We start from the raw sequence: 26,233 nt of genomic DNA, 5'->3' as shown, positions 1-26,233 counted from the left end.
TATTCAACGTATCGCATTTAGATTTATTTATGACTAATTGGGCCGCGCGGTATCGTCCGCGGGCAAAAGCGTGTACATAAGTATATATTCACACAGTAGCAGTGGTGGCTCAGTGGGGAGGACCTCGGACTTCAAAATCGATAAGTTGGGGTTCGAGACCAGGCGAGCGTGCAGGAAATAAATTGATTTTTCAATGTATCTGCACATGTGCGTAATATCACCACTGCTCGAAACGGTAAGGAAAACATCGTGAGGAAACCGGCATGTCTGAGAATCAAAAGGTCGTCGACTATGACATCTGCCAACCCGCACTGGTCAGCGTGGTGGATTATGACCTAAACCCTTATAGGAGGACTGTGTCCCAGCAGTGGGAACATATATGGGCTGATGATGTTAAGTACAGAATATACACTTATATTATAGAAAATATACTTAAGTGTTCTGGTACATAAACTACATCAATGTCGAGTGCCAAGTATCATCAAAATCCGTTCAGTAGTTTCACTCGAAAAAAGTGACAAACATACATCCATACAATCTTACAAACTTGGACGTTTATAATATTAGTAGGTTTTAAATCACTCGCAGCAATATCAATTACAACAGGGCGTAAACTATGGAAATATGGAGAGAAAATAAAAGGAATAAGGTTAAAATAAAAGACTTTTTACAGTACAATTTTAATTACAGAAGAATAAAACAATCTCAATCGAATTAAACCCATCGTTACAGCAATACAACACTCAATGCAACATAAAATAGAAACAATGCTGACATAGATAATAATAAATACATAGACGTTGCACGCCCAGCACTTACTGTTCGTGCAATAATCAGTATATTATGAATTTCAATATTTTACCGTATGCTGTTTATATCTGTAACAAATCTGATGAAGTCGTGTGCTTGGTTAGTTCAGTTTATGTAATTATTTTACATACAGATTTTTATATATTTGTGCACTGTTAAGATCATTGGTTAAAGATCTGATTCGTAGATAAACGTAGGAAGAATGGAAAAAATGCTAAATTAATACAAATAAATTGATTACAACTATGGTATCTACGTTAGCTAACTAGAACGTAGTGGACCCTATGTATTTATATTATATTTAACGTGGAGTAAAATGTGTAAGATCTTTTTTACGAATAAGCTTTGAAACGGAGAATCACACAATTAAATTTTAAATTAGAAAATATAAAGAAATTTAAGGTACTACTCGACCACTTCAGTTTCGAAAATCCTGATCTGATTTCTTTAACATGTTTGTGAATATTTAAAATGTTTGATTGTTCTATTTGTTATTGCTGAAACAGAAATTGAAAAAAACATGATTGTTCGTTTGGAAAATCAAGTAAGTAATAAAGGTTTTTGTTAATTTTCACGTTGTTTCTGTAGTCGGTAGTACCTAACAATTAGTAACATATGATTAAAGTTGTTTAATTAAGTAAAATGTTCTAAATTGCTTACTCTTAAATCATGAAATTGTTACTATGATCTTTTTATTCTCTAATAATATTTCACAATATATATTAAGCTATAATAATTTAAATGTAGGTAAATACATGCAATGTTATTCACTAAATTTTAGGTACTGTTGGTAAGTAGTAATTGCTTATTAGGAAGGATTAATTGAATTTAAAAAATTGACGAGCTATGCCTAAAAGATTACAATTGATTTAATTTGGCTAATATCTAGGATACTTTTGTAGGAAAAATAGGGTATAGACCAGTTGGAAGTTGATTTATAAGGTACGTAGGTATAGGACTCATGAGAAAGTTCATTAGTTCGCTTCATATTCATCTTTCAATATCAAAAACAGCGTCATTTCGATGAATATTAACGAAAACGATTAATGACTGTGGTTTTGTAAGAAATATTTTCATTAAATAAAAAATCTCTTGAACATTCACTTTCTCGCTGTTACTGCAAATGTAGGAAATTATTAGTTGAAAAAATATTTGAATGGTGATAGAGATATATATCTCACAAGTCGACAAGTCGAGTATACATCGCACACCATTACCCTCGCAATAAACGTATTTGATTCCACTTGAAACACAATCATAACGTTTTGTTCACAGCGCCCGTTACGAAACGTGCTAAGGCAACTATCAAGTAATCTTCCCCGTTCTATCTGCGATTCAACATTTTTTCATCTAAGGATACCTCTAACACTTTCACGTTACTACTCGTTTGATCACTTTAATGACATCACATTCTACATCTAATGGTATAAATATTGTAAGTAATTAAAATATAGTTACTAAATACCTAATGTGACTATAGTCTATTGTGACTAGTATAGTATAATATTACAGTAACATTAATTTAAAAGCACATGTTTCATAAAATAACACCTTGTATGAAATCTTACCTAAAATCTAATTTAAACAATAAAACTTAAAGTTACGTGAGACATTATCATACAAAACCCAGTAGGTAATATATACGTAATGAAAACATAAATTAAATTTATAAAAATATTTATAATAATGAGATCTGAAACTTAAATAATAAAATAATTCGTTGTAAATTTTCGATTACGTCGCTGTCGTTGCCGCATTATTGCTTTCGAATGACCTTATAGCTAAGAATTATGTCATAATTCTCATAATATTTATCATTTATAATTTGTCTTAAACATTAGGCACACGTCCGTTAATAACGTGTCTTATCGAAAATATAAAATAATTTTTCAGTAGAACATGCACACATTATAGACCTATCCCTACTTATTATCATTACTGTACAAAATGGAATATTCATTGACCGCAGCACGTACAGGGTAATTTGAAAATTAAGTTATGCATGATTAATAATTTACATTTATTTAATGATGCATTATCAATAGACATACTAACGCTATAAAACGAAACTCTGGCTGGTGTTAATCGTCTAACAATTTTCCAAGATTTGCTGTCAAACAAGAAAGTTTTATTATCTTTCTTTTATAAGTCAGGCAATTGCTCGAAAGCTTTTACCACACTGAGAGAATATCATTGTTAATACTACAGACATAATATAGGTTTCGCTTCATTTCATATCTTAGCTATTGTTACTGGTGCTGATATTATGCCCTTAATGCATTACTCTTAATCGGTGTCAAAATACAAGTTTTAACATTTAATTGATAGATTTGGTATTCAATACAGTTGTGAATGACTGCAAGGACAAACGAACTATTCAAAATTACATTGAATAAAACGAATGCAATGATGTGACATAGAAGCGTTTATCTGAGGAAACAAGTGTGAAGATTAAGTACATAGATTTCTTTTCTTCTTTCAAAGTGAGCCCTCGTTTCTTACTTTCAGATTTATGTATACTAATACGTATATATTAATTTATTCTTTTTTTCTATTCATTCATTTCAGTACATATGAAATAAGAAAATTATTTGAGCATATAACAAACCTACTAAAATGTTCATAATATAGCTATATTCCACAGGTCCACTCGGAAAGAGAAATATTAGAATTGAACAATCTTCGGAAAAATGAAGTTACTTGTGGAGCCAAGACAACTACGACGAGCAGTTATTGTATTATATAATCTAATTCTCAGAAACGATTTCAACGATAATCACGAAATTAGAATACTGGATTAAAATACTGAGAAAAAACATCGAGCCAAGCATTCACCCAGAACCTAAGTACTTAGTAATCATTCTTTGTACGTGTCTATTTCGTCAAACAAACGCTAAAACACCTCGAGACTATAATATGAACTAGCGATTTTTCGGATTTATTATCTCTCGGGCTATGTAAAAGATAGTAGGTCTGTATTATTATTAAGATGTCATAAATAGAGTTTACAATTAAATACTATATATGGAGCTGTCAATAGTGACAACATACGAACTATAGTATATTTTTTCATGAATTCACAGGGAATGTAACTGGCCATGAATTGTTAAAGATCTTAAAAAAAGACCCGTATATATTAGTAACGTGTTGTATAAGTTACATAAATATATTTAAATCTATCCTTATATTGATTGGTGTTCTCTTTCTCAACTACGAAGCTAGACTAGGTATAAGTAATATATTTGTATATAATAATTGTTTAAATGCTACCCATTTTAAAGTGAAAAGTATTGCTTTGCGATTTACATACAAACAACTACGTGTATCACTGGTTGCAGTCTAGATGTAGCAACAAGTTTACATGCACAATTATTTGCGTTTGTATCACTTTTCCTAGTCTAAAATACCACTAAATAATATTGCTTTCCGTTTAGTTACATTATTGCTTAATGTTTCCAATATTAATATACATTTTTTTATAACTCATAAAGATCTTATTGCTTGCATATTGCTTTTTTTTGGACATACGTAGTATCACTATTCTTCTTATAGACGAGAACAATATCAGAACACTGTTTTATACAATTATCACGGTTTACAGTTAATTAATTTATATAGTTTTATTCGTTGCTTAAGTAGTCAGGAATTATTTAACTAAATGTTCAGTCGGCGCCAATTAATCAATATCAACCGTTCATATTACATATAAAAGGAATTTATTTTTGCACTCGCTATATAACCCAGACACATGTCGTTAGACAGCTTCAGTTAGAGTATTTTGAACAATAGCGCAAACAATAGTTTAAGTGTTATCACAACATACGCGCAGTGGTATTATGATTTCGTAAATATCAAATATTTCTAGTCAATTGTAGTCGTTGTCCAATTTCGATTTAAAAATATCTACATAAAATTTTTGTAAATAAAGCTCAGGTAAAAATATTCAGTTAAATACGTTTTGATAATATCAATAATACCTATATTGTACTGTGTTACAAACTAATTGATCATTCTAAATTACATACTTCGATGTTGTTTAAAAATTTATCAAAACTGTTTAATCTCAACGTCTTGTCAGTCGTACTCAAGTGTTTGCTGGAAACCTAATTTCATTGAATAATTTATTATTCGATTCGTACTGTTTCACTTATATAATGTTTTCTTCAAAAGAAGCTGTTGGATGCTACGTTAATTGAATAAGACTTCCCTTTTAACTTGTTTTGTTTTTGCAGTGTTTAAATGTAAAGTGCTAATCGGTTTAAGCAAAATGCTCAATCGCTTAATTAATATAAACCTAATATTACATTTCTACATAAATACGTTACTTATGCTCCTACAACTACAAAAATTGTAAAGAAGGTAATTTGGTACATATGAAAATATTTACATTTAAATATTGGTATATGTTTTTGTATATATTATATTACCTTCGTAATGTAAGATTTTAAACCATTGCTTATTCGTAAAATGCTACAACTACAATAACGGTAGTATAAATATTTGAACAAAATATTTTCTCGATTTTGTTGTTTTTTTTTTGTTTTTTGAAAGCCATATACTTGCTCTATTCTACAAAACGATATAATTGCTATATCTATCATAATAAGATATAGGGAAAATGCATAGGAGTACATAGTCTCTTCATAATAGGTAGCATTAGCAAATTTAATAGATATTAGAGAAAACTGATAATAAATTAAAACTTATGCACTACTATAACACATTGTAATATTAATTTTGAAACAAAATATCACAATTGAATCATTTTACGTTAAAATTCGATGTCAGATTCGTTCAATACTGTACTCCAAAGCACCAAAACCGACTAGAAAACTACTAAATATATTATTAAACAATATAATATATAGACTACGTAAATGCTACCCTAGTATTGCTTATCGATTTACATTATATTGCTTATTACGCGCAACCTTTGTTAATTTTAGCCTAACTATCTAAGTTTGACTGAAAAATGTAATCGTGTTTTACAATAATTAAGAATGACCATTAAAATCAATCTTTTATAAAGACACTACACATCTACGTTTACTAAAACATAATACTAGGATTAATGTAATCGAAAATAATAACCATAATTAATAAATTAACACTTTGTAATAATTTGGATTTTACAACAAGAATAGGGAAATCCCGGTTATTTAAATAGTATATAATATGACCAAATAGTCTCATCAACACAGATAATAATTTTGTTCCAAATAAATTTCGAGGAAACAAGGAATTGACTGATTTTGTTTTACAAGAAGGACACAAGTACATAATTATTTTACAGAGAAGATCTCTTAATTGACAGGGTTAAAGAAATTCATTAAGAACAAATTGACACGCGAGGCACTACCTATACACTATTATGCGACAGGAAGTAAGTCGACGGCCCCGTGGATAACCCTTATTACGACCTAACCTACTTCGATTTATCTATGTGCATACTACTAATAGTCTTTTTTTTGCAAATTGGTCACTTGAAAACGCAGGAACGTATATAAGATATACCAAGAGGCCGGCGCTACACACTGTCTACGAGAGCTACGGATTGCTACGGGAATACAATAGAATAGGAAAGTCTGCTGCGACTACCGACTGCGGTGCGCGACTTATTTAGTGCCTACATTATTATTGCTTTTCGAATACCCATTTCTTACCGAGCACCTCGTGCTCGTCTCTTTATCCTACTTTAATGCTACCTTATACTAAGTTATGTTATTGCCAGTTACACTTTACTTTTCCTAATAACACACTCTCAATCTGAAGGCATGCTCGCTGCGTAATGCGACGCTGCCCGTCCCCTATCGACGTCGCGTTATGCACCCGCCACTCGTCTCCAAAGTATAAGTTCCCATCGTTTTAAATCAAATAGCGCGTCCTTTTAATTTATTGTAAATAAATTGCTTTCATTTTGTACTTGAGATTATCTGATACGCCGCCTCGTAGAGCACTAATTTAAGACATAATTTTTATGTGAAGAATTTCATAAAGTATCTATTTAGGAAAGTTATGCAACATCTTTATTAACATATTAAAAATATTTAATCTCGGAATTTTTTTCGCAAAGCACGTAAGTCATATGATATTAAAAAATTAGGTGAGGTGGCGTTGCGGATGCTTAAAGGCCAAGACGGGGGAAATGTTTGGAGTGCAAGAGAAAGGAAGGGGGCGATCCGCGCTAGCGGGACGGGCGGGACGGGTGCGGCGCGTGGTCGCCGCTAAGGCACTGTGGCGGGCGGCCGACGCGGCGGGCGCGGCGACGTGTGCGGAGCTTCGGACGGAAAGTTTCGGCAAGTTCCTCGCCGACGGACGACGCGGCGCGCCCGGGCGCTCCCACTCCGTCCACAGACGTACTTCGCGCTCAGCTCTCGCATCCCCATACTAAACTTACACCGTGATACTCTAACCTACGTTGCGGTTTGTAAAAATCACCTACAAAAGATATTAATTTCATTCGTATTTCGTTACTTCTATGTATATAAGGGTATATTTATCGACGTTAATATGTACAATACACCATTAATGTTTATCTTTAACAGGACGTCTGTCGCTACGGCCTATCGCCGCCGCGTTTGCGGCACTACGGGGTCGTACGTGATTCGTTGTTTGCGAAACGTTGCTCGATTGCGGCACTGCGAACCGATCGACGCTTGCACGCCGTATCGGCCACGAGGCCTCTTATATAATATAATAATAATTTTATAATTTTACTTTACTTTAATGAACTAAATTCATATTAATACTTTACGTTATCGAGTAAAACCAAAATGACGGTTGTAACGGTCCCTATTCAGACGCAGAGGCGGAGGCATCAGGCGACGATGAATCATCCTCTCGAACACAGGCCGATTCTTGATGTTTATTGAGGTAGCTTTTTAATGCAAAAGTTTTGTGACAGCGCGAACATTCAAAATTTTTATCAGAAGAATGCGTTTGCATGTGTGCGCGTAAATTAGAGCGATCAGCAAATGCTTTCCCGCAGTGCGCACAACCGTAAGGCTTCTCGCCCGTATGAGAACGAAGGTGGCCTTGCAGTAACCACGGGCGGGAAAATAGCTTGCCACAGACGCCGCAAACGTGTGACAGTTGATGAGTTAGAACATGCATAGCTAAAGCAGGCATAGACACATAGGCCTTACCGCACTCTCCGCAGCGTTTCGCGGCAACTGAATCAAGGCTGCGATGAGTTTGTTTATGTCGCGACAAATTAGAAGACGTAGCGTAACGCTTACCACATTCACTGCAAGTATACTTTGACTTATGTTCGGTCGGTTGTTGGGCACTTTCAACAGGTGCATTTGCATAATTCCGCCGTTTCGACCGACCGTCGCTGACAAAGAATGCGTCATAGGTGTACGCGACTGTTTCCTTGGGGCGTTCGGAAGTTTGATCTTGGGTAGGTTCAGGTTCAGGAGGCGGAGGCGGTGGTTCAGGGGGCGAGGGCTCAGCACGTGGCGGCGTAGTCAGAAATACCGCGTGTTGGCTCAAGTCTAGGATCGCGTGGGCTGCATTAAGATCTTCCTCCGGGCGCTGTAGATATGCACGATCCCCTAAGCAGTACGGACGATAAATGTCCTTCTTCTTAGGCGGCAGTGACAGTAGAGTGCCACTGCTCGTGTAACACATCGATGTGGATTTGCCGCTCGCCGGTGGCGGAGGAGGGGAGACAGGTGAAGATTGGAGATGCACTTGGAGAAAAGGCGTTTCTGATGAGTCAGAGGTTGAGAGATGTAGAAGAGCATAGGAGACAGGCTGAGGCGCCGGCTGAGAGGGGCCGGGGGGAGCCGGGCTCACCTCGGTCGGAAGCTGTGCGGTGAACTGTGTGGAAGGCTGCTCCTCGGTGTAACCTGCGATAGAAAAATCTTTTAAACATCTCTTCAATGGATTAAACATCTTGCATTCACAATACTGATACATGAACTACTTCGAATTCGCAGCATTGTTAGACTTTTGATAATGTTAGTAGATAGTTAATTTCGAAAAGAATTATCTTATTTGTGTAAAGCAAATGAATTCAATTGCATCTGATCGATATCTATCGAACCGATATCGCCCTAAAAAATATATTATGCAGACTTCAATCGAACCTTCAATAGAGCTGTTTTTAAATCCTTCACAAAGATGCATGCAAATCAGGTATTTAACGAGGGGGTGGAAAGGCGCTCAACGCGAGAGTGTGAGGGTCCCCAGTTTACAAGAGTTATTCTGGGTCCGTTAATAATTTACGAAGGCAACCTGTAGCTTGCAGTCTAGCGCCTATATCAACCAGTGGCTACATTATTGTCGAAACATTTCAAACATTTTCCAGTACATTATGGGGTAATTCATTGGCAAAGCAGTAGTAGTAGCAATATGAAACATTTATAATATTTAACAATAGCATCTTAATGAGAAGTTATTCTTTTACTGTAGTTTCTTTCAAACCATATTTATAGCAAGAATCAATTGGAATTGCCATATCCAATTTGAGCACGAATAGAATAGGTCAAACATTCGTGTATAGAAATTTGACACGTGTGCCGTTCGTACGCCTCATCTCTTTTTTCTGAGCCTTTCAAATCCCTGCAATACTTACACGAAAGCCCCTCTTTTGGACCAGTGCTTTTAATTAAACAACGTTGACAACATTTCAAAAGGATTTCATATCATTTGAACCATTGAAGTTACAAACTGAATTATTTTTATCATAATGATTGTAAAACATTGTGGTGATTTATGAACTAGATAATTTAACTATATTGGTAGAGGCATAACTAACAAAAACGATAATGTAAGATCAATAGTCAAAGGACGTTGTCTCTTGACTAGTAAAGTAAATGAAACTTGGTCACAAGTTGTGATTAGTTAGTGCGAGTATGAGAGTGTGGGTAACGGGGACTAGCGGGAGTTACACCCTCTTTTGTGTTAGTGAAGAATAAAGGACGCAATTTTGTGTTCGGCTTCAAGGACTCAATTTTAGGGTTAAACATATTCTCGGCCTGCACAATACTTTCTTTCTATAGATTTTACCGTTTCGTACCTTTCTGCAAATAGCTGTTGGAATGAATAAAACCACTGTTCAATGTTCTATGATACTGACTAGATATCTATAGACACTGTAATTATCTATTAGGTTGGTTTATCGTTAAAGCTATCTCTCACAAACAAATCTTAGCTGTTATGCAACAATCATTGGCAATATTGAAATCAATAATCTGTATCTTAATATAAACAAGTATGAAACTAATCTAACTATTTATTTAATTTGTTTCCAAGGGAATATAATAAAGTCTAGTCTGACTAATGAAAGTATTGTAAAATCAAAGTAAAATTACTTGGATTTACTCGTAGCTACGTGTAGTGCTTAATTTGGAAAATAAAATAGTTTTATGATTTTACCTTTTTTTACAGTGAGAGCGGAGCTCATAAATATATTGCATTTCAACAAGACCTTCTTCATGAGCGTATATAAACCCGCACAGGGCAGAAACGGATAAGTAATTAATTAAACTTTCACTTCCTTGTTATAATAATAAGGTAACACGTTTAACCTTCAAGATTGTTTCACGAAAATAATAATTAAGATTATTGTTGTGTGTGAGTTGTAATTTGTATTTGTATTTATATAAAAGTGTGCTTGCAAATTACGAGACAATGTGGTCTTTAAGTGACAAGCTCCCTCGGACAATAAATTCAAATGGAAGGTGTATTTTCCTATGCAAACAAAGCTTACATCATAAATAATTATAGATAGGAGACGTTCCTTACTGTGGTATACTCAAGGAGTCCGTGTGGGGCAGCATTCGTGCTCAACACACTACCAGCTGGCTTAGAGGTGCTTGCTTATCATATTTTATACGAAGCGTTCCTGTTTTAGAGTATTAGATATTACATGACCTCTACAAGTAGCTACATCCATCGTGAGACTATAAATATTATCATCAATTTTCCATCGAATATAGTAATATCAGAATTAAATTAGAATTAATAAATTCTGAATAATTTTTATATTACTGTTAAGTGTCAATAGATTGTACTCACTGGAATGTCATGCCTCTCCAATGTTAATCATCTTCTATCAAAACTAAGACATCATACCTAGCAAGACATTTCCACAAACATTTTAGTTTCATTATTTCATATTTATAATCGTAATCGACGCCAGGTCCAAGCTTATTGTAAATGTGTTATACTGAAGATTAGACGGTACAAATTGTAAAAAAAAGAGTTTATAATATAAATATATATATTAAAGATAAGATTGTGAGATTTCCTGATTTAATAACAACACAATTTATCACTTCTAGTTTTTATATTAAAAAATTACCAAACAAAACCGCAAGGTGACTGGAAAATTAATAGACTATTATTATTTTCTATAAACCCTTCGATGCATCACAACAACATGTTTATAATTTAAATTTGACACGCAATTACACTCTGAATAACAATCTATTATCTCGCCAAACTGTAATTATTACATGAATTAGGAAGAGCACTGAGAAAATTACGTTCCATCAACTTGTCAAACCGCAGCCGATTTTAATTACTAGAACAATAGCATGTAATTTAGCGTTTACTAGTCGAATTATTCCACCGCCAGCTTCCTACAACTGATGTCTAATCGATTGCTGCAAACAATCGACAACCGTATCTCGCTTACAATAACCTATTTGTATAAATGGGAAGAACTTTCGTGCCGGATAGCAACAATGCTTACATAGAACACTTGCTTTTGAAATCAACAGGTATGTTTCGTGTGTAGCATGTTTTGTTGGATAACAAGTAATTCAATTCAGCTCGTTTGCACCTTTACTATTTAAATTTTAAATTCATCGCCGCGTAGCTCGAAGTTCGCCGGCAAATACGCGTATGTGAATTCAGAGGTGTAGCTTAGGTTTTTTTCAAATTTATGTAAAGGTATAACTCCTAATTATACAATTTTTCAATAAATAATGTGATAATTTCATGCTTAAAACGACATCAATCAAAAATAAAATAACTACTTAAATTAATAATACCATTAATTTGAAAGGTTTTACAATAATATTTACCGAATAAATCACACGAAATCGTAATAAAATTAAAACGAATAACAAAAATGAAACTTAGTAGTATGCTAAGCACAGAAACTAATTTTTGCGGAAAATGGATTTCAATTTTCTCCGCAAATTCATAAACAGACTCTGGTTCATTGTTAAAAAAATTAACACGCTGCGCCGTAGTTGTGTACTATGAGCGAACTTTGTTAACATTGTTTACGTTAACAGTTACAAAGTTAAAGCAACATTGGTAACACAAAATACAGAAACAAAGGTGAACAGCTCTCCTATTAAATCTTTCCTTATTTATAGTAGATTAGAAACTTGCTTTGCATTTTCTAATAATTAAGCATTTGTTATGAATATATCTCACTTATAATAAATATCAACTGACAATTTTGAAAATAATACCAATATATCAAACCAATAATAATTCATAACCGATATTACGATTAACAATTTATAAAACATTGCATTTATGAAACAAAGGCCGGCATGACAATTATGCCGCAGGCAATTTTTAACACGCAATTTTCAATAAAGTAATTTCACAATTAAATATTTCGTCCAATCATTTATGTTAACACGTTTATTCAATACCAACCTGCAATTTGCTTTTATTTGTTGTAATAAAATACTGCACGGGAATGAATAACTACTGTTATTTTATTTTGGTATTTTGTACGCTAGCTATTTGTTCTTTTATTCAACAATTTAACACCAATTAGTATGAGTATTTAAAGCATCGTAGTCATAAATATTTAATAACTTTTAACAATATTAGCTAATCAAAAGTTACTGTTAAAAACTTTGTCATTATCATCATTATAAATTTATTTGGGCGTCAGACAAGCTAAGCTGTAACTCGTCAGTAACTTCAGCAATGTTGTTGTTATAATACTAATATTATAAGTTTAACCGAGTTATATAAAACTTCAAACATTGTATTGACGAACGTGTATTTCGTAAGAACGAATGTTTTTAACTTACGAAATTGTTTATAGTTATAAATCCATAAAGATCCATAAATAAATTTTTCATTATTAACAATTTCAGAATATTTCACCATAGCAATATAATTGATACATTTTACTTATTTATTGAAAAAAAAATATACGAATAAAAAATACTAATTAATTTTTAGAGTTCAATTAAGCAATGCTTTATTAAGTACCATCTTATTTCTAATTTGAAAGCAAAAGCATGTTCTCTGAAATTCATGAAAATGTCCATTACCAAATTGTGTTTATATGATCCAATATTTAAATAGGCAACAGTGGCATCCATAAAACTAATAGAAGCCACGTAGTCAAATAAACTCGTCTGTGCATTTCAAAGTAAACGTTTGTTTACAGTGTAAATTATTTCGGTGCTAATTAATTATTTCAGTCTCTGTAGAAGAACTTCTATATAGGTATTTATAACATTTACCTCACGTATAACACAACTGCATAACTACATAGATATATGCTATTTTGTACTTTAATAAATCTCCTCCTGAGTTCGATTAGAAAATTATACAGTATAGCCACATTTCTCAAAAAATTTTCAGTCACAAAAACGAACTGCAATTTATGATTATATATGATAAACTTTATACATCTGTAAAAGTATTGAATGGGTGCCAAATTTCAAATACAGCCATGAATTGAATCGAAACATTACCGCATTAAGCCCGCAGTGCTTTGTGTAGTTCATACTGAATCTGCTTAATATAATATGTCTATTTCTTTTGTGAGAATAATTTTTTTTTCGTAATGTATATAAAATAGGTACGAATGTAAAATGAATGAATTAAAACAAACATTTCATATTTTTAAGTGGCCTACAAAAAAAAATTTTTTTCCGATTATTTAACTCGATTTTCTGAATTGAATTTTGGTTAATATTATATTTAAAACAATGTCTTATAGTCTTGAAATTACATTCCAGTCGCTTGATAATACGCCTCGCCTGTGAAGAAGCATATCGAAAGAAGCGAGCGATCAAAAAATATTACAAATATTCCCGTGAAATTCAATTAAAATTCAGTTGAAGTTTTTGCAATTATTTGAGCTTGTTTGAATCTCGTTTAGATAATGCCATGGATATACACATTTAATATAACCATTAATATAGGTAAATCTTAATTATGTTTAAGGTTTACTCATATACATACCTATTACCTAGTTATAGTTACAAATAGTGAGCGCTACACATTAAGCGACATTCTTAATGATAATAGCAACCTATACTTAGAAAAAATAGTGTAGTGAAAAGGCATAGAGTAAAATTGCATTAATATACTTAGAAGTGCAAAGTATAAATAGATAACAAGGTAATTGTTTAGAAAAGAAAGAAGATAAAAAAATTCAAGTATACAGGAATATAGTGAATTTGATAGGAATAAGAATACGTAGTGCTGTAATAGGGTAAATGAATTGAAACGTAGTTGGAAGATATGGGAGTTTTACTGAGGTTGTGAATTAGATTTCAGGAGTCTCAACGTTCAAGCAGCGACGTAATTAACTCGGTCAATCTCAATAAACGGTCGCTACGGGCAAATAGGGAATAAGCGGAATAATGACCAGCCAACCCTCATTTAAGGTACCTACTGGTACAAAAGAAACTAACAAAATCAACGCTTAGCGTGCCAACTGTGCGCCGCAGATACAATAGCAAAAACAAACCGGGACAGTGGGATGAGCGAAGGGGTACGCCGCATTGCACCAGTTGAATCTCGACCCCTCGACACCCCACATGCCCCTCCGTCCCTCCCACACTCCCCATCATCTCAACCGGAGGGCGAGGGAGCACAGAGTACTTGTTGACGCAGTTTCATATGCGATCGGGACGCTTACTCGATTGATTTCCTAGAAAATACACACACGAGTAGTTTAAGCTCTTTCACTTGCATAGGAGTATAAAATGTTTATGCACGAACCTTAAAAGTGTTAAGATTTCTCTATCCTACATACTCATATGTCTGTGCTTAAATAATGCTTCTAATTATTCTATTAAAGTAATTCATTATCACCACCATTGCATTTATATGATAATATTTCATTAAACTTTCTATTATAATCATAAAAAGAGTTCGACGCAGCTGAAATGCTCTCTGAGCATAACATTTTCTAGGAATTAATTCAAGTGAAGCAATAGTAAAACAAAGGCAATTCATAATACATAATACATTTTATTAAATCACTGAAACCTGAAACATTTTAATTCATGATATTTACAAACAACGTTACAATTAATAAAGCTATAAGGAATTTTCAGAGACATTTTCTGACAACATTACGTCACCTCCTATTAGTAAGTATTTGATATTCCGTAGTTTTCATCTTCGTTTCTCTTAAGCATAGATTAATTTGTTTAAGAAAATTTCAGTAAAGATAATCCATAAAAATACAATTAGTTAAAGTGTTGCTTGGTCTGGAAATACATTTATGTATACTCAAGTAACATGAATTCATGCAAATGAAAGCAAGGCTTTGAATTCTCATGGCTTTATGTTTCTAACTACCTACACAAACATCTTTGTTCTTCCTACATGAGACGAGAGTTATACATGACGTGTATCTAAGAGAAGTAAACTTGGTTTTGTTATAAATTTAATACTATTAAGCTACTCTGTCATTGGAAACATTATGGCTGATTTGGACCATGCATATACTTGTTAGTTATATAAAGAAAATGTGAAAATAAACTCAATATATATAAAATGTATCATATTTTTTAATGAATTCCGTTTCTATTCGTTAACAAAATAACTTCAAACGTCATGTGAAGAAAAGTTCACTGTGCTTCAGTTTTCTGGGTCAATGGGTGGGAGAAATAAATACAAAGATATAAGTGAACAAGACGCCGTGCTAAAGGGTACAATGAATGAGGATGAGAGCTTAGAACAGAAAGCCCGAAAAAATTATAGCTCTTATTGTTCAATAAATCACGGAATTTATATTGACGTTTCAAATAATACTATACTTATTAAACTTTGAGTTATATAAGACCTACCCCTTCAGTATTTGGGCACTTTATTCCAGTTCTTATATATGTCTAATTTGTTTTTTTTTTAAGTTAACCAAAAAGTACATTTATGATTTAGCTATTATATTTATTTTTGAAAGTAGACTACTGTTATTTTTTATTCTTTAAAATAAATCTTGCATATGAGTTGTTAAATGTACATGAAAAGTAATACAGATGTCATTTTTTCAGTTTGTTTTGATTGAGCCATTAGCACACGAGTTACATACAAATCCAATATTTATGTTAATTATACCTCTTACGAGGGAACTGTGTCACGTGCACGGCACGGACAATCAATATATAGAAAATTAAAAACATGCACAGCTGAGCTTACTTATACGATTTTTTATTTTGATTTACCTACCTGCACTTGCTAAGAAATCAATTCTAACAAAAAATAGTAATAACTTCGTCTCTGGGAGGATGTCATAAAATAACATTATAATGTCATTTTGAATGGTGGTTTTTTGAATTTTTAAAAACACGTTGCTTCACGATTGATTTGTGGAAGCCAATTAATTTTACATATGTTATGGAAGACAAAGTTTTTTAAAGTTAATCATGATATGACATATTATTATATGTAACTAGACGCTCGCCCAGCTCTGCCTAGACATCAATGATTATCAGAATTCCTGTTGAATCACAAGGGCATACATTTAATCGGGATAAAAAGAATCCTATCACCCAAGTCAGCTCATACCATGTCAGTATACCAAATTTCATCAAAATCCGTTTAGTACTTTCAGCGTGATCGACAGACATACATCCAAACTAACAAACTTTTACATTTATAATAGTACTGTGATTAAAACCGGTTAAAGGCGAGTCGAACTTGCTGCTCTAATGGTTCCATATATATTACGCTACAGGGCAACTACAATAAATGATCACCCATCCATAATCTGTCTAACTATCATGATGCATGAGATATAGCCAGGTGTCTGAAAGACGGACAGGCAGACAGGCGGAAAGACAGTCGGAAAGTGAAGTCTTAGTAACAGGGTTCCGGTTTACCCTATATATACCGAAACCGAATCTTAAAAAAAAATGCGTTCGTGGGTGAGTGAGTCGGTAGACCTAAACTACTAGTAACAGAACAAATTCATAAACAAATATTTCAGTTAGTCCATTTCTACATTTATGTTTGTATTCATACATCGGTATTGAGTATCAGAGCATAAGGTACATTCGTATATTTTTTATTAAGCTGTCTGATAAAATTTGGTATATAAGGTTTGTTTGTAATTTCTGATCAAATTTTATTGCTAAGTATAACCAAGTAAATATTTATATATTGTGTATTTTTAATGGAGTGTCCGATCTGATCTATGTAATAGATATCAAATTAGAGTTTTTTTTAAGAATAATGAAAAATAACTTCTCTCCAATCCTATACCATAATCTACTCGAATTATTTATGTTATAGTACGTTATTATATTGGGTAGCGATATATTCATTTTTATTTATTATCCCCACCGTTTATACATTCTCTTAACTACTAACTTTACTATATAGCTTAATTGAAATACCTACTAAGAAATAAGAAAAAACAATTCGAGAATAAGCAAACACTTCATGAAATTATTTCATTTATTATTTTTTATTTATGTGATTTGTTCTCTTGATAAAGTTTTTTTCCATTCTACTTGAATGAAATACACAATTAAAACAGTTTACTACAGTAATGCTGTACCTAATCTTTAATAAGTAGAGATAGCTTTACAAAAGGTACATTTTTATAATGGGATTACAAACAATATTACCTGAATACACAGAATAGAAAAATAAATAATTTACATACTATTGCTTCATTTGCAAGTTCTGTACTAATTGAACTACTGTCGATATTTGCGAAGACCCAAGAATGGATCTAAAAGACAAATTTAATTAAATTATTGCATTAACTCCTAAACAGATGCTGTTCCTTTGATTTGGAATTCTCTTTCGATACGTCGACACCGTAAATGACAATGCAATTAGTTTCATCGATTTCGAACTAAAATAGCGTATAGTTGCAGTCCATATGTGTCCTTTTTGCATTCTCAGAAATAACAACTACATCAACGTACATATTAGAATAAATATTATGATACAACATATGATATCCCCAAGCATAATAACTCGTTGATTTCGTGAGTGAAAAAGTATGCAATGGTATTTAGGCCTTTACAATTTTAAAAGCACGAAAATAATTAAGGAATGAGCATAGATCAATTGCGTGTATAACAATTTAAACTTTTAGTGTTATAGCATTGAAATGCTTAAATGTATAGTAATAATGATAAGATATAATAAGATAATGAAGTTTATTCGAATGCTTCATACTGATACATGAGCACAATATTGAAAGGAAAAAGTTTGCAGGACCTTACCACTAGCCAAATACAGCCATATTCACGAAAGCAATGTCTAATATTTACGTAGGGCGCTGCTGAAAACAAAATGTGGAAGCGAGAAGGAGACAGCTTAGCAACATCTGCTCGTGGCAATAAATTTCAGGACATAAGGAAAATGGATTTAGCACAAACAATTCTCACTAAAGAGCCGCCTACGTTTACTCTCAATATGTTCCCCATTTTATTACATGTCCTTATTCTTTATAACCGAATAAGCGTTCTGTTTAGTAATCAATTTGCTTTATAGTTATTTCCATATATTTCTCCTACATCAACACCTGCAGTATAAGTATCGATTTGTAAAAGGGGACGAACTAACCAACAAAGCGATGCTAGGGTCGGTACATCAAAATTAATGAGACCCTATCAATTCAATGTAGCTACATGTATATGTCATACCTACTATTCGTCTGCGTGCAATTGTATCTATTTAATCTATCAGCTAAGAGACCATAATTGCCCATCAAGTGGAATACCGGTGTATTACAAATTATAATATGCTTACAACGAAGGGCTGATAAAATTTCAACAGCAGCGGTAATTGGGAGCGTGCGCTAGCGAGCACAGCTCACGATCCCAATTACTTCGGCTATGATATTATATTACATTTTCCAACAAACTGACCGCAGAGCAGACTGATGTGAATGCGACTGCCTAATTGGACATATTAGTAATTTACAGGAACCGAAGAACATTAGAACATAAAATATACCTTGTATCGTTTTTTCTAAGCAATTAAAAAGTTATGAGATTACATATGCACAAAAAATGAACAATGTGAGATAAGACAAGGTAATACGAAGAAATAGAACTTATGTGTTGATGTTATTTTTTTACCGGCAAAATATAGGTATATTCAAAAAAAAAATTATAAAAAGAAATATGTCTTTACAATGCAATTATAATATTGAACGTTTTATAGCATAATAATTTATGATATATCATATCGAGCTATAGCTCGATACAGAAAACTTTCAGTGTTGAGAAAAGTGCCATTGAAAACTTATTTTATCGATTTCTTTTAAGTGCTTTCCAATTTCTCATGAAAGAGAAAAAAAAATTAATATAACTTCCTTTTTGCTCATACAATTCCTGTAATATAAAAGTTAAGAGATGCAATTTCATAACTTGCATAAGCAACTAAATTCACTTCAAGTTTGCTCCCACTTCGTCATAGTTGTAAAGTGCCGCATTTGCTGCTCTAAACTTGTTAGGATAAAGCGAAATTGAAGCCCAACAATGTACGGACTGTGACCAACACGCCAACGCAATATTATGTAAATATAATTTCAATATCTTATATTAAAAACACGAAAGCCTGTTTTTGATTCCACCTTAACAGTGCAGTGCGGTTATTCGTACAGGATTTAAAAATGAAAAAGTTTGTAACAGATTTAAAAGGTCATTATATTATTTGGTTATTATATTATTTATGGCAACACCATAGAATAATAAGTGGTTGTCGTTTGAAATACTTTTTATTGAGCGTGGTTACGTAGAATACGATGTATAAATCCCGTTTGAAGTAAGTTAAAAAATACTATGCATGGTTTAATTAAATTATTCCAATGTTACTAGAGAATAATTACATTTCTAGTTAGTATTTGTGTTAGTACTCAATGCTGGATGGTAATTACTCTGCATTATAATAATAATCATAATTTTAGAAATCTATATAAATAATAAATTAAACCACTGACTTTTTTAACGTTCATATCTCGTATGGTCTTCTGTATCTTTTTTTTTCTAATAGTATCAATTATTTATCAAATCGGCACTTAGTGCTCTAGTTGCATTAAATTTCTTATCGAATTTTAATATCATGTCATACATTTGAAAATAGTTATAGAATGGGACACCTGGAATATTTTTATATTTTGTTAAATTAAATTTTTGAATTCCGATGCGAAAAGGGGGTTTTACATCGAAGTCTTTCTGCTTGTCTGTCTGTGGCATCGTAACTCGCAAACGGATAGATTGCTTTTCCAATTGATTCGATTTCAATTGGGGTTCGAATTGAAATTGAATCAAATTTAAATTGAATCTCAGGAATTACTGGTTTGTAGATTTGAACTAACAAACAAATTCTTCAGCATTAATATTATATTATCTTCTAGAACTCCATTATATCTCATTCTCTATTATGCTTAAACTACGGACAATTAGTCCAGTGATAGTGCACTGATCGGAAATTGACAATAATAGCAGTTAATTGTTATCAAAATGTTGTGGTTATATTGCCTCAACAGATTACCATTGTAGCATTATATATCAAATACTATTATTTTAACAAGAAATCATTATCACAATTCATATTTCAAGTTAAATTCTAACTTATAGGGTATCTTCACTGTCTTCACACAGACATATCGAAGTATAGCCAGGAGTCGACTATTTGGGTCACTTAAAATACCTTTAACGTAGTATAAAGGCATGTCAAAGACGGTAAATTCGCCACAAAGCTTTATGGATCCACCGTAAAGATGCTTGGTCATACACATTTGTACGTAGCGTCCTTTAAATAAGAGCATATTTGAATCAAGATTTTAAAAACGTTGACCGCTTCATAGTATTAATAAGATTTTGAAAATTTTGGACTAACAATAAATATGGTATTTAGATACGTAGTTAGATAAAATACAGGTTTAATATTACGGCATAATAGATGGTACTATATCTATCCCGAGTATCTTTCACAAAACTTATCCCATCAAGAACAATTAAAAGCATGCGTTATTCAATGGCTTTTCTACTTGTTGCATAAAATAATATCACCCTAAAGTCTAATAGAAATCGTTAAACGGATAATCTTGTAAGGCTTCTAGTTGACACCGGAGGGTAGATACCTACGCTCGATCGTACTTGTTGTGTGATAAGCAAAGAAAAACTGTTTTACTGTAATTAATAACAGTAAATAAGTATAGCTGCACTATGATACGATTGAAAGAAAAAAATTAAAACATAATAATTAAATTGTAAGCTTTTGTGTTGCTGTCTGCGATTACCATCGATTAGCTCGCTATTGAGATTATTTCAATTAATTAGTCAGATGCATTCGAAGGTTATTGGTAATTGCTTGCATAGTTTATTGTATAATATCTATGTCTACCTTCGTATCAACTAAAAATTGTTCACGTTGTACCTATGGATTTTATGTAGCATTACAACTTTTCAAGAAAGACTACGAAAAATTATTTGTCATTTTCAATACTCTAAAAAATGTTACATCGAAATAATTCAGGTATATATGTCCTCAGCATTCCGTATGAAATATTTTTAGCATTCCGTTTCACGATCTGAATTTCAATTGATCATAGTTTTTTTTTGATAACCAAATGTGGACAAATGTCCTTTATAGTCACGAGTAACGTGAAAAAGTGTTTATTTAAAAAAAAATACTGCTTCATCGGATATATGGTTTTCAATGGTAAAAACATGCCATTTTGGTATTTGACGATTTAGAATCTTCCGTTTTAAAATTTACATCATTGGATTGTATTTGTTGTTTGTTACCGCGACATTCCTGTATTTTTTCATGGTTAATACTAAAAAAAATAAATATAATAAATAATTAATCAGACAAAACTTATATAATTTCTCCTTTATCCTTTTTAAAAAAAAATTAAAATAGTAACTCCATTGCATGGAGCGATTTTTTTTTTTATAGATATAAATACTTCCCCGGTGCGAGCTGGCCCAACTCGTGCCGAAGCGTGCTCGTCTCCCACGCTCGCAAATTATACAAACAAACACACGCAATACAAATTAAAAAAATACAAATTGCATAACTAGATTTTTGAAAAATCACGTTTCTTCCCCATTAATCGAACCCATTGATTTTCAAAATAAAAAAAAACCCCTGCCTGTATTATTACACCATGAATCAGTGCTGTCTCTAATAAGGAACAATCGCGGAAAGTAATAACAAGGTAGATGTCGCAAGTAATTTTTAAATTACAGCCTTATCCGTAAGGTTGTCGTATGTTATAAAAGTGTAAATGAAATGATCGTTACCTATTGTATAGCATTGAAATCTGTTAAGTCGCATGTTATATCAGTCCAATACTTTTTTTGTGTGTAACGCGCGTTTATGCATAATAAAATTTCCGCTTAATGAGATTACACATGCCATACTGAGTGTATTTTAATAGCTTGCTTGCCATGTAGTAATCCGCTTTTCTGGGACACTAGTTCCATTATGTCCGTTCTGCAGACGGGTGGGACCTCTAACGAATGCGCGCTGCAAACAATGCAAGTAGTACAAATACAATTGTAGTGAATTACTTGCCTGGAAATTGTTCAAAAGTTCAACGTATACGCTCGGCATACTATAAAGCTGCTAGTGACGTACCTACGCTTGGGAAATTCGGGAACTAAGCCTTAGAGAATTCGACATGATAGCGCTGAGGAATATTCGGTAAAAGCTGACAGGATGTACGAACAACGACCGTCACATGTCGCGATACATGATATATTTATTTCTTTTTATAGGCACATGTAATTAGAACAGTGTTTCATTGTATTTTATTAGGAAGTGGTATTAAAAACGAAACATAATTTCTTAAGAACTTGATAATTTATAATTGAGAACAGAATTTTTAAGGAAATTGATTATTTCTAACAAAACCACGATCGCTGATTTGTATTTTTAAAGAAATAAAAGTTAAAAACAAGGAATGATAGAAAACAATTTACTTTAAGTATAGATATCAAATCTATTTTAGTTAATCTACAAGTTGGATTTATGTACACAGTTATGTAACAAGTAAAATTTGTTTCAAACTAATGACTTTTCAATCAACCAGTATAATTAATGCAACTGAAACAACGTCTCTGAATATAACAGCATTGAACCATTTTATTGCATCATTTTATTTGTGCTAACACGTATACTCTACGGCGTTCAACTACGGAAGCTCTACGTTCGGTAAGAAAATCTATATTAGGCCGCCGTTACAACGTACCTACAAGCTTTTGCCGCCGTCCGTTTGTAGAGAGAAAAAGATAAATTCTCTAACAAAGCAGATGCTCACTAAATCAGCATTAACAATTTTATAATTATTACATGAATTTCAATTTTTTATAGCATGATAAGGTACTACAATTCTCGTTATTTGGACTACAGCATGCGTATAATAATACTTCCATTATAGTTGTAATCGATATGATTCGTGTTCGAGATGAAACAAAAAACAAAAAATGTGGCCATTTGTTTGAAAAATGATCACTTAAAAGTATATTATGTTTACAATTTTCTCACATGTTTTATCAATCGATCAGAGTTGCTAGGAAGGTCGAATAGATGTATTCTTCGAGAAAAACTTATCAAATTGGGGTTTGTATTGATGAACAAAAATCTGCCACGTAACCCAAAACCCGGTAAGTGCGATAGCGTAATCTGATACGCCATTTACTAAACGATATCAGTGCGGTTATAAAAAGAAGTTGATCGTTTTTTCTTTTTTGCGAAAATCAACGTAAAATGAGTTATACTTTTACAAAATTACTGACGACAGAATAGACTAATATGAAATAGATTGTAAATTGTTTTTTTTAAATATGGAACACTAGCATGTAGCACATGTTCCAAATTTGAAATAAATTGCATTCCTTATAATTTTTTGAATAAAGTTATTATTGTGCATTCTCAAATCTAGAAAGGGCTTCTATAAAATGATGAATAATTGCAAATCGTTGAGTTTATTTATAAATAGTTTCATAATAAGGAAATTCTATGCTAATCATACTTACTATATATTTATGAAAGTAGTTAAATAAAGCTGAATAAAGGAGCTAATTATTTAATGTTTTCAAACCAAAGACAGGAAAGAGTTAATTTACTGTTATGTATTTTTTATTAGTCGCATTATTTGCTTTTTTCTTTGTAACTTTAAATAAGTGTTACAGTTTAATTTGCAATTGTTTTTCTTTATTTATAGTCTGGTTTTAGTAATATAAATTTAATGGATATAAAAGCAGAGGAGGTAGCCAGACTAGCTGAGTCTCGCATGACGCTCAATTCACTTCCATGTTAATTTTATAACAGTGCCAGACCGTAATATATATATATATATAAATTTAATTGAAAATCCGTATTGGCAGACTGGAACATTTTTGTTGATTACCTACAATGGTTATAACCATTGTAGCTAATATAATAAACATAAAAGGTAGATAGTACAATGGTTATAACCATTGTAGGTAATCGGAAAAATAATATTTTCTTATGTAACGTTAAAAAAAAATTCACGAGCTCTTGTGGGTGGGTATTATTTATTTCAGTTCATTAATTTAATATTGTTTCGGATCGTATTTTTAATGAATGCTTGATTCTATCTGGTATCCTTATGTGATGTTTTCATTCCCATTTCTGATTTCATATTCATGATCTTTGTACAATTTTATATTTTTGACAAACTTTTTCTTGTTTTTTTGTAAATATCAACAAAATTCAATAAACAAAATTCATAAAAATGTTTGGATGACTGTAAATACAACCTCGCATGCGCTTAGCTACTTTAATTTATTAAAAAAATTAATTAAAATTCGCAAACCAACAAGGCAGTCGCTAAGCTATATGTGAACATGATTTTCTCAAACATCTTAAATAATATACTTACGTTACATTAATATTTAACAATTGTTTTTTTTGTTTGTGAACGCCGAAGTTTCTTCGAAGTATTTTCGACGAAATGTAATCTATGAGGCACAATAAAGATGAACAGTAAAAGTGTATATTTTACCATGGATCCATAGTAGAGATTGTTTGGCCGCCGCGAGGTGATCGCAGATCTGTGTAAAGTTCTAGCCAGGCACGAAGATAGCATGAGTAACAAGTGCTTACCGTTGTAGAGAAGCGTCGGCTCTGGGTCGCGTGGCGAAGGGCCCGGCGCGGTGGCGGCGGGCGCGGGGCTCCGGCCGCGCCCCTCGCCGACCACGTCGATCTCCTCGTCGGACTCATCGACCAGCTCTCCCGCCGGAGCCACCTTCCACTTCTTGGCCATGAGGCAGCGCGGCATGGCGGCGCCTGCATCGGCCTCAGCGCGACTGCATCAGCGAGAAACAGACGAACAGAGAAAAAGAGAGAAGAGAAAGAGCGGCGCCCCAGGCGAGCGGCGTTATGGGCGTTCGCACGCGTTCCTCTTGCGTTGTGAGGGTCGGCCGTGCGACTCGCGATATATATTGAGGGTAGGGTGGTGCGCGCGCCGCGCCTTCGATCGGTATGGGTGGCGGGTGGCGTTCGCACCATGCCGCACAAACTTTACCCGCCGCCAACTTGAGCGCCACTTGCGGAGACCGACGACGCAGCAATCCCGCGATCAACCAGTGGACGCTTTGCCGTTTGCGGCGTGCGGCCTTGCCCCGCCGCCACGCACGCAGCCGACCTCTCCTATTAATATTAATCGCTTACACTTAGGATGCTACGAAGATAACTTGAAGAATGTTCCCTCTGCGTTCAAATTTAGAACAATAAACACGCTAATTATACTAAATATTTTTATTTATGCACTTCAATTTAAGTAAAAAAACTCGGATTAAAAACCAATTAATTATCTACTCTTCTACTTATAAAACCTTTTACGTTATTAAAAGTTTTCTACAAGCATAGAACTGAATTTGGAACCAGACCTTTTTAAAATTGCTATTTTCTAATCTTAAATCTACAATAATACATTAATTTGGGTGCTAGGGAATAAGCAACTAAAATAGGTGACATGTTCTCAATGCAAAACTTCATCTAAAGTTAATTTTAACAACAGCCGTTGTTAGCGCATTTAGACAAATGTTGTCTATATGATGAAATTTTATTACCAAAGTCGGTAAAAAAAAATGATCTCATAGAATTACTCGCATTTTATTGAAAAAGAAAATATGTTGCCATGCGATTGCGTCATAAAAAGAAATTGTTATTATACTTAGTCTGGCCATAAATACTGTTACACTTAATTATAAAAAAATATTACATTTGAATTTCGAATCTG

General features: G+C 33.0%; 1 protein-coding gene across 4 annotated transcripts in view; it reads right to left on the bottom strand.

Annotated features, from left to right (window-relative positions):
* Nucleotides 1-673: 673 nt before the first annotated feature.
* The window catches only part of LOC119835782 (transcriptional repressor scratch 2-like), a 57,246-nt gene continuing 31,686 nt past the window's right edge, over nt 674-26,233 (bottom strand). The window contains exons 1-3 of one of the 4 annotated variants that reach the window (XM_038360772.1): nt 25,096-25,232; nt 14,507-14,689; nt 674-8,663 (exon numbers count right to left, since the gene is read on the bottom strand). In XM_038360772.1, coding sequence (XP_038216700.1) covers nt 7,603-8,663; nt 14,507-14,609 — 1,164 coding nt within the window. In that variant the 5' untranslated portion in view covers nt 14,610-14,689; nt 25,096-25,232 and the 3' untranslated portion in view covers nt 674-7,602. Of the gene's footprint in view, nt 8,664-14,506; nt 14,690-25,095; nt 25,543-26,233 lie in introns of those variants that run through there. The other 3 variants (XM_038360774.1, XM_038360770.1, XM_038360771.1) reach the window with 3 other exon arrangements.

The sequence above is a fragment of the Zerene cesonia genome, chromosome Z (genome assembly GCF_012273895.1).
Source record: "Zerene cesonia ecotype Mississippi chromosome Z, Zerene_cesonia_1.1, whole genome shotgun sequence".
Taxonomy (NCBI): Eukaryota; Metazoa; Arthropoda; class Insecta; order Lepidoptera; family Pieridae; genus Zerene; species Zerene cesonia.
The sequence above is the reverse complement of the archived record's forward strand: the minus strand, read 5'-3'. Positions and strand labels throughout refer to the sequence as shown.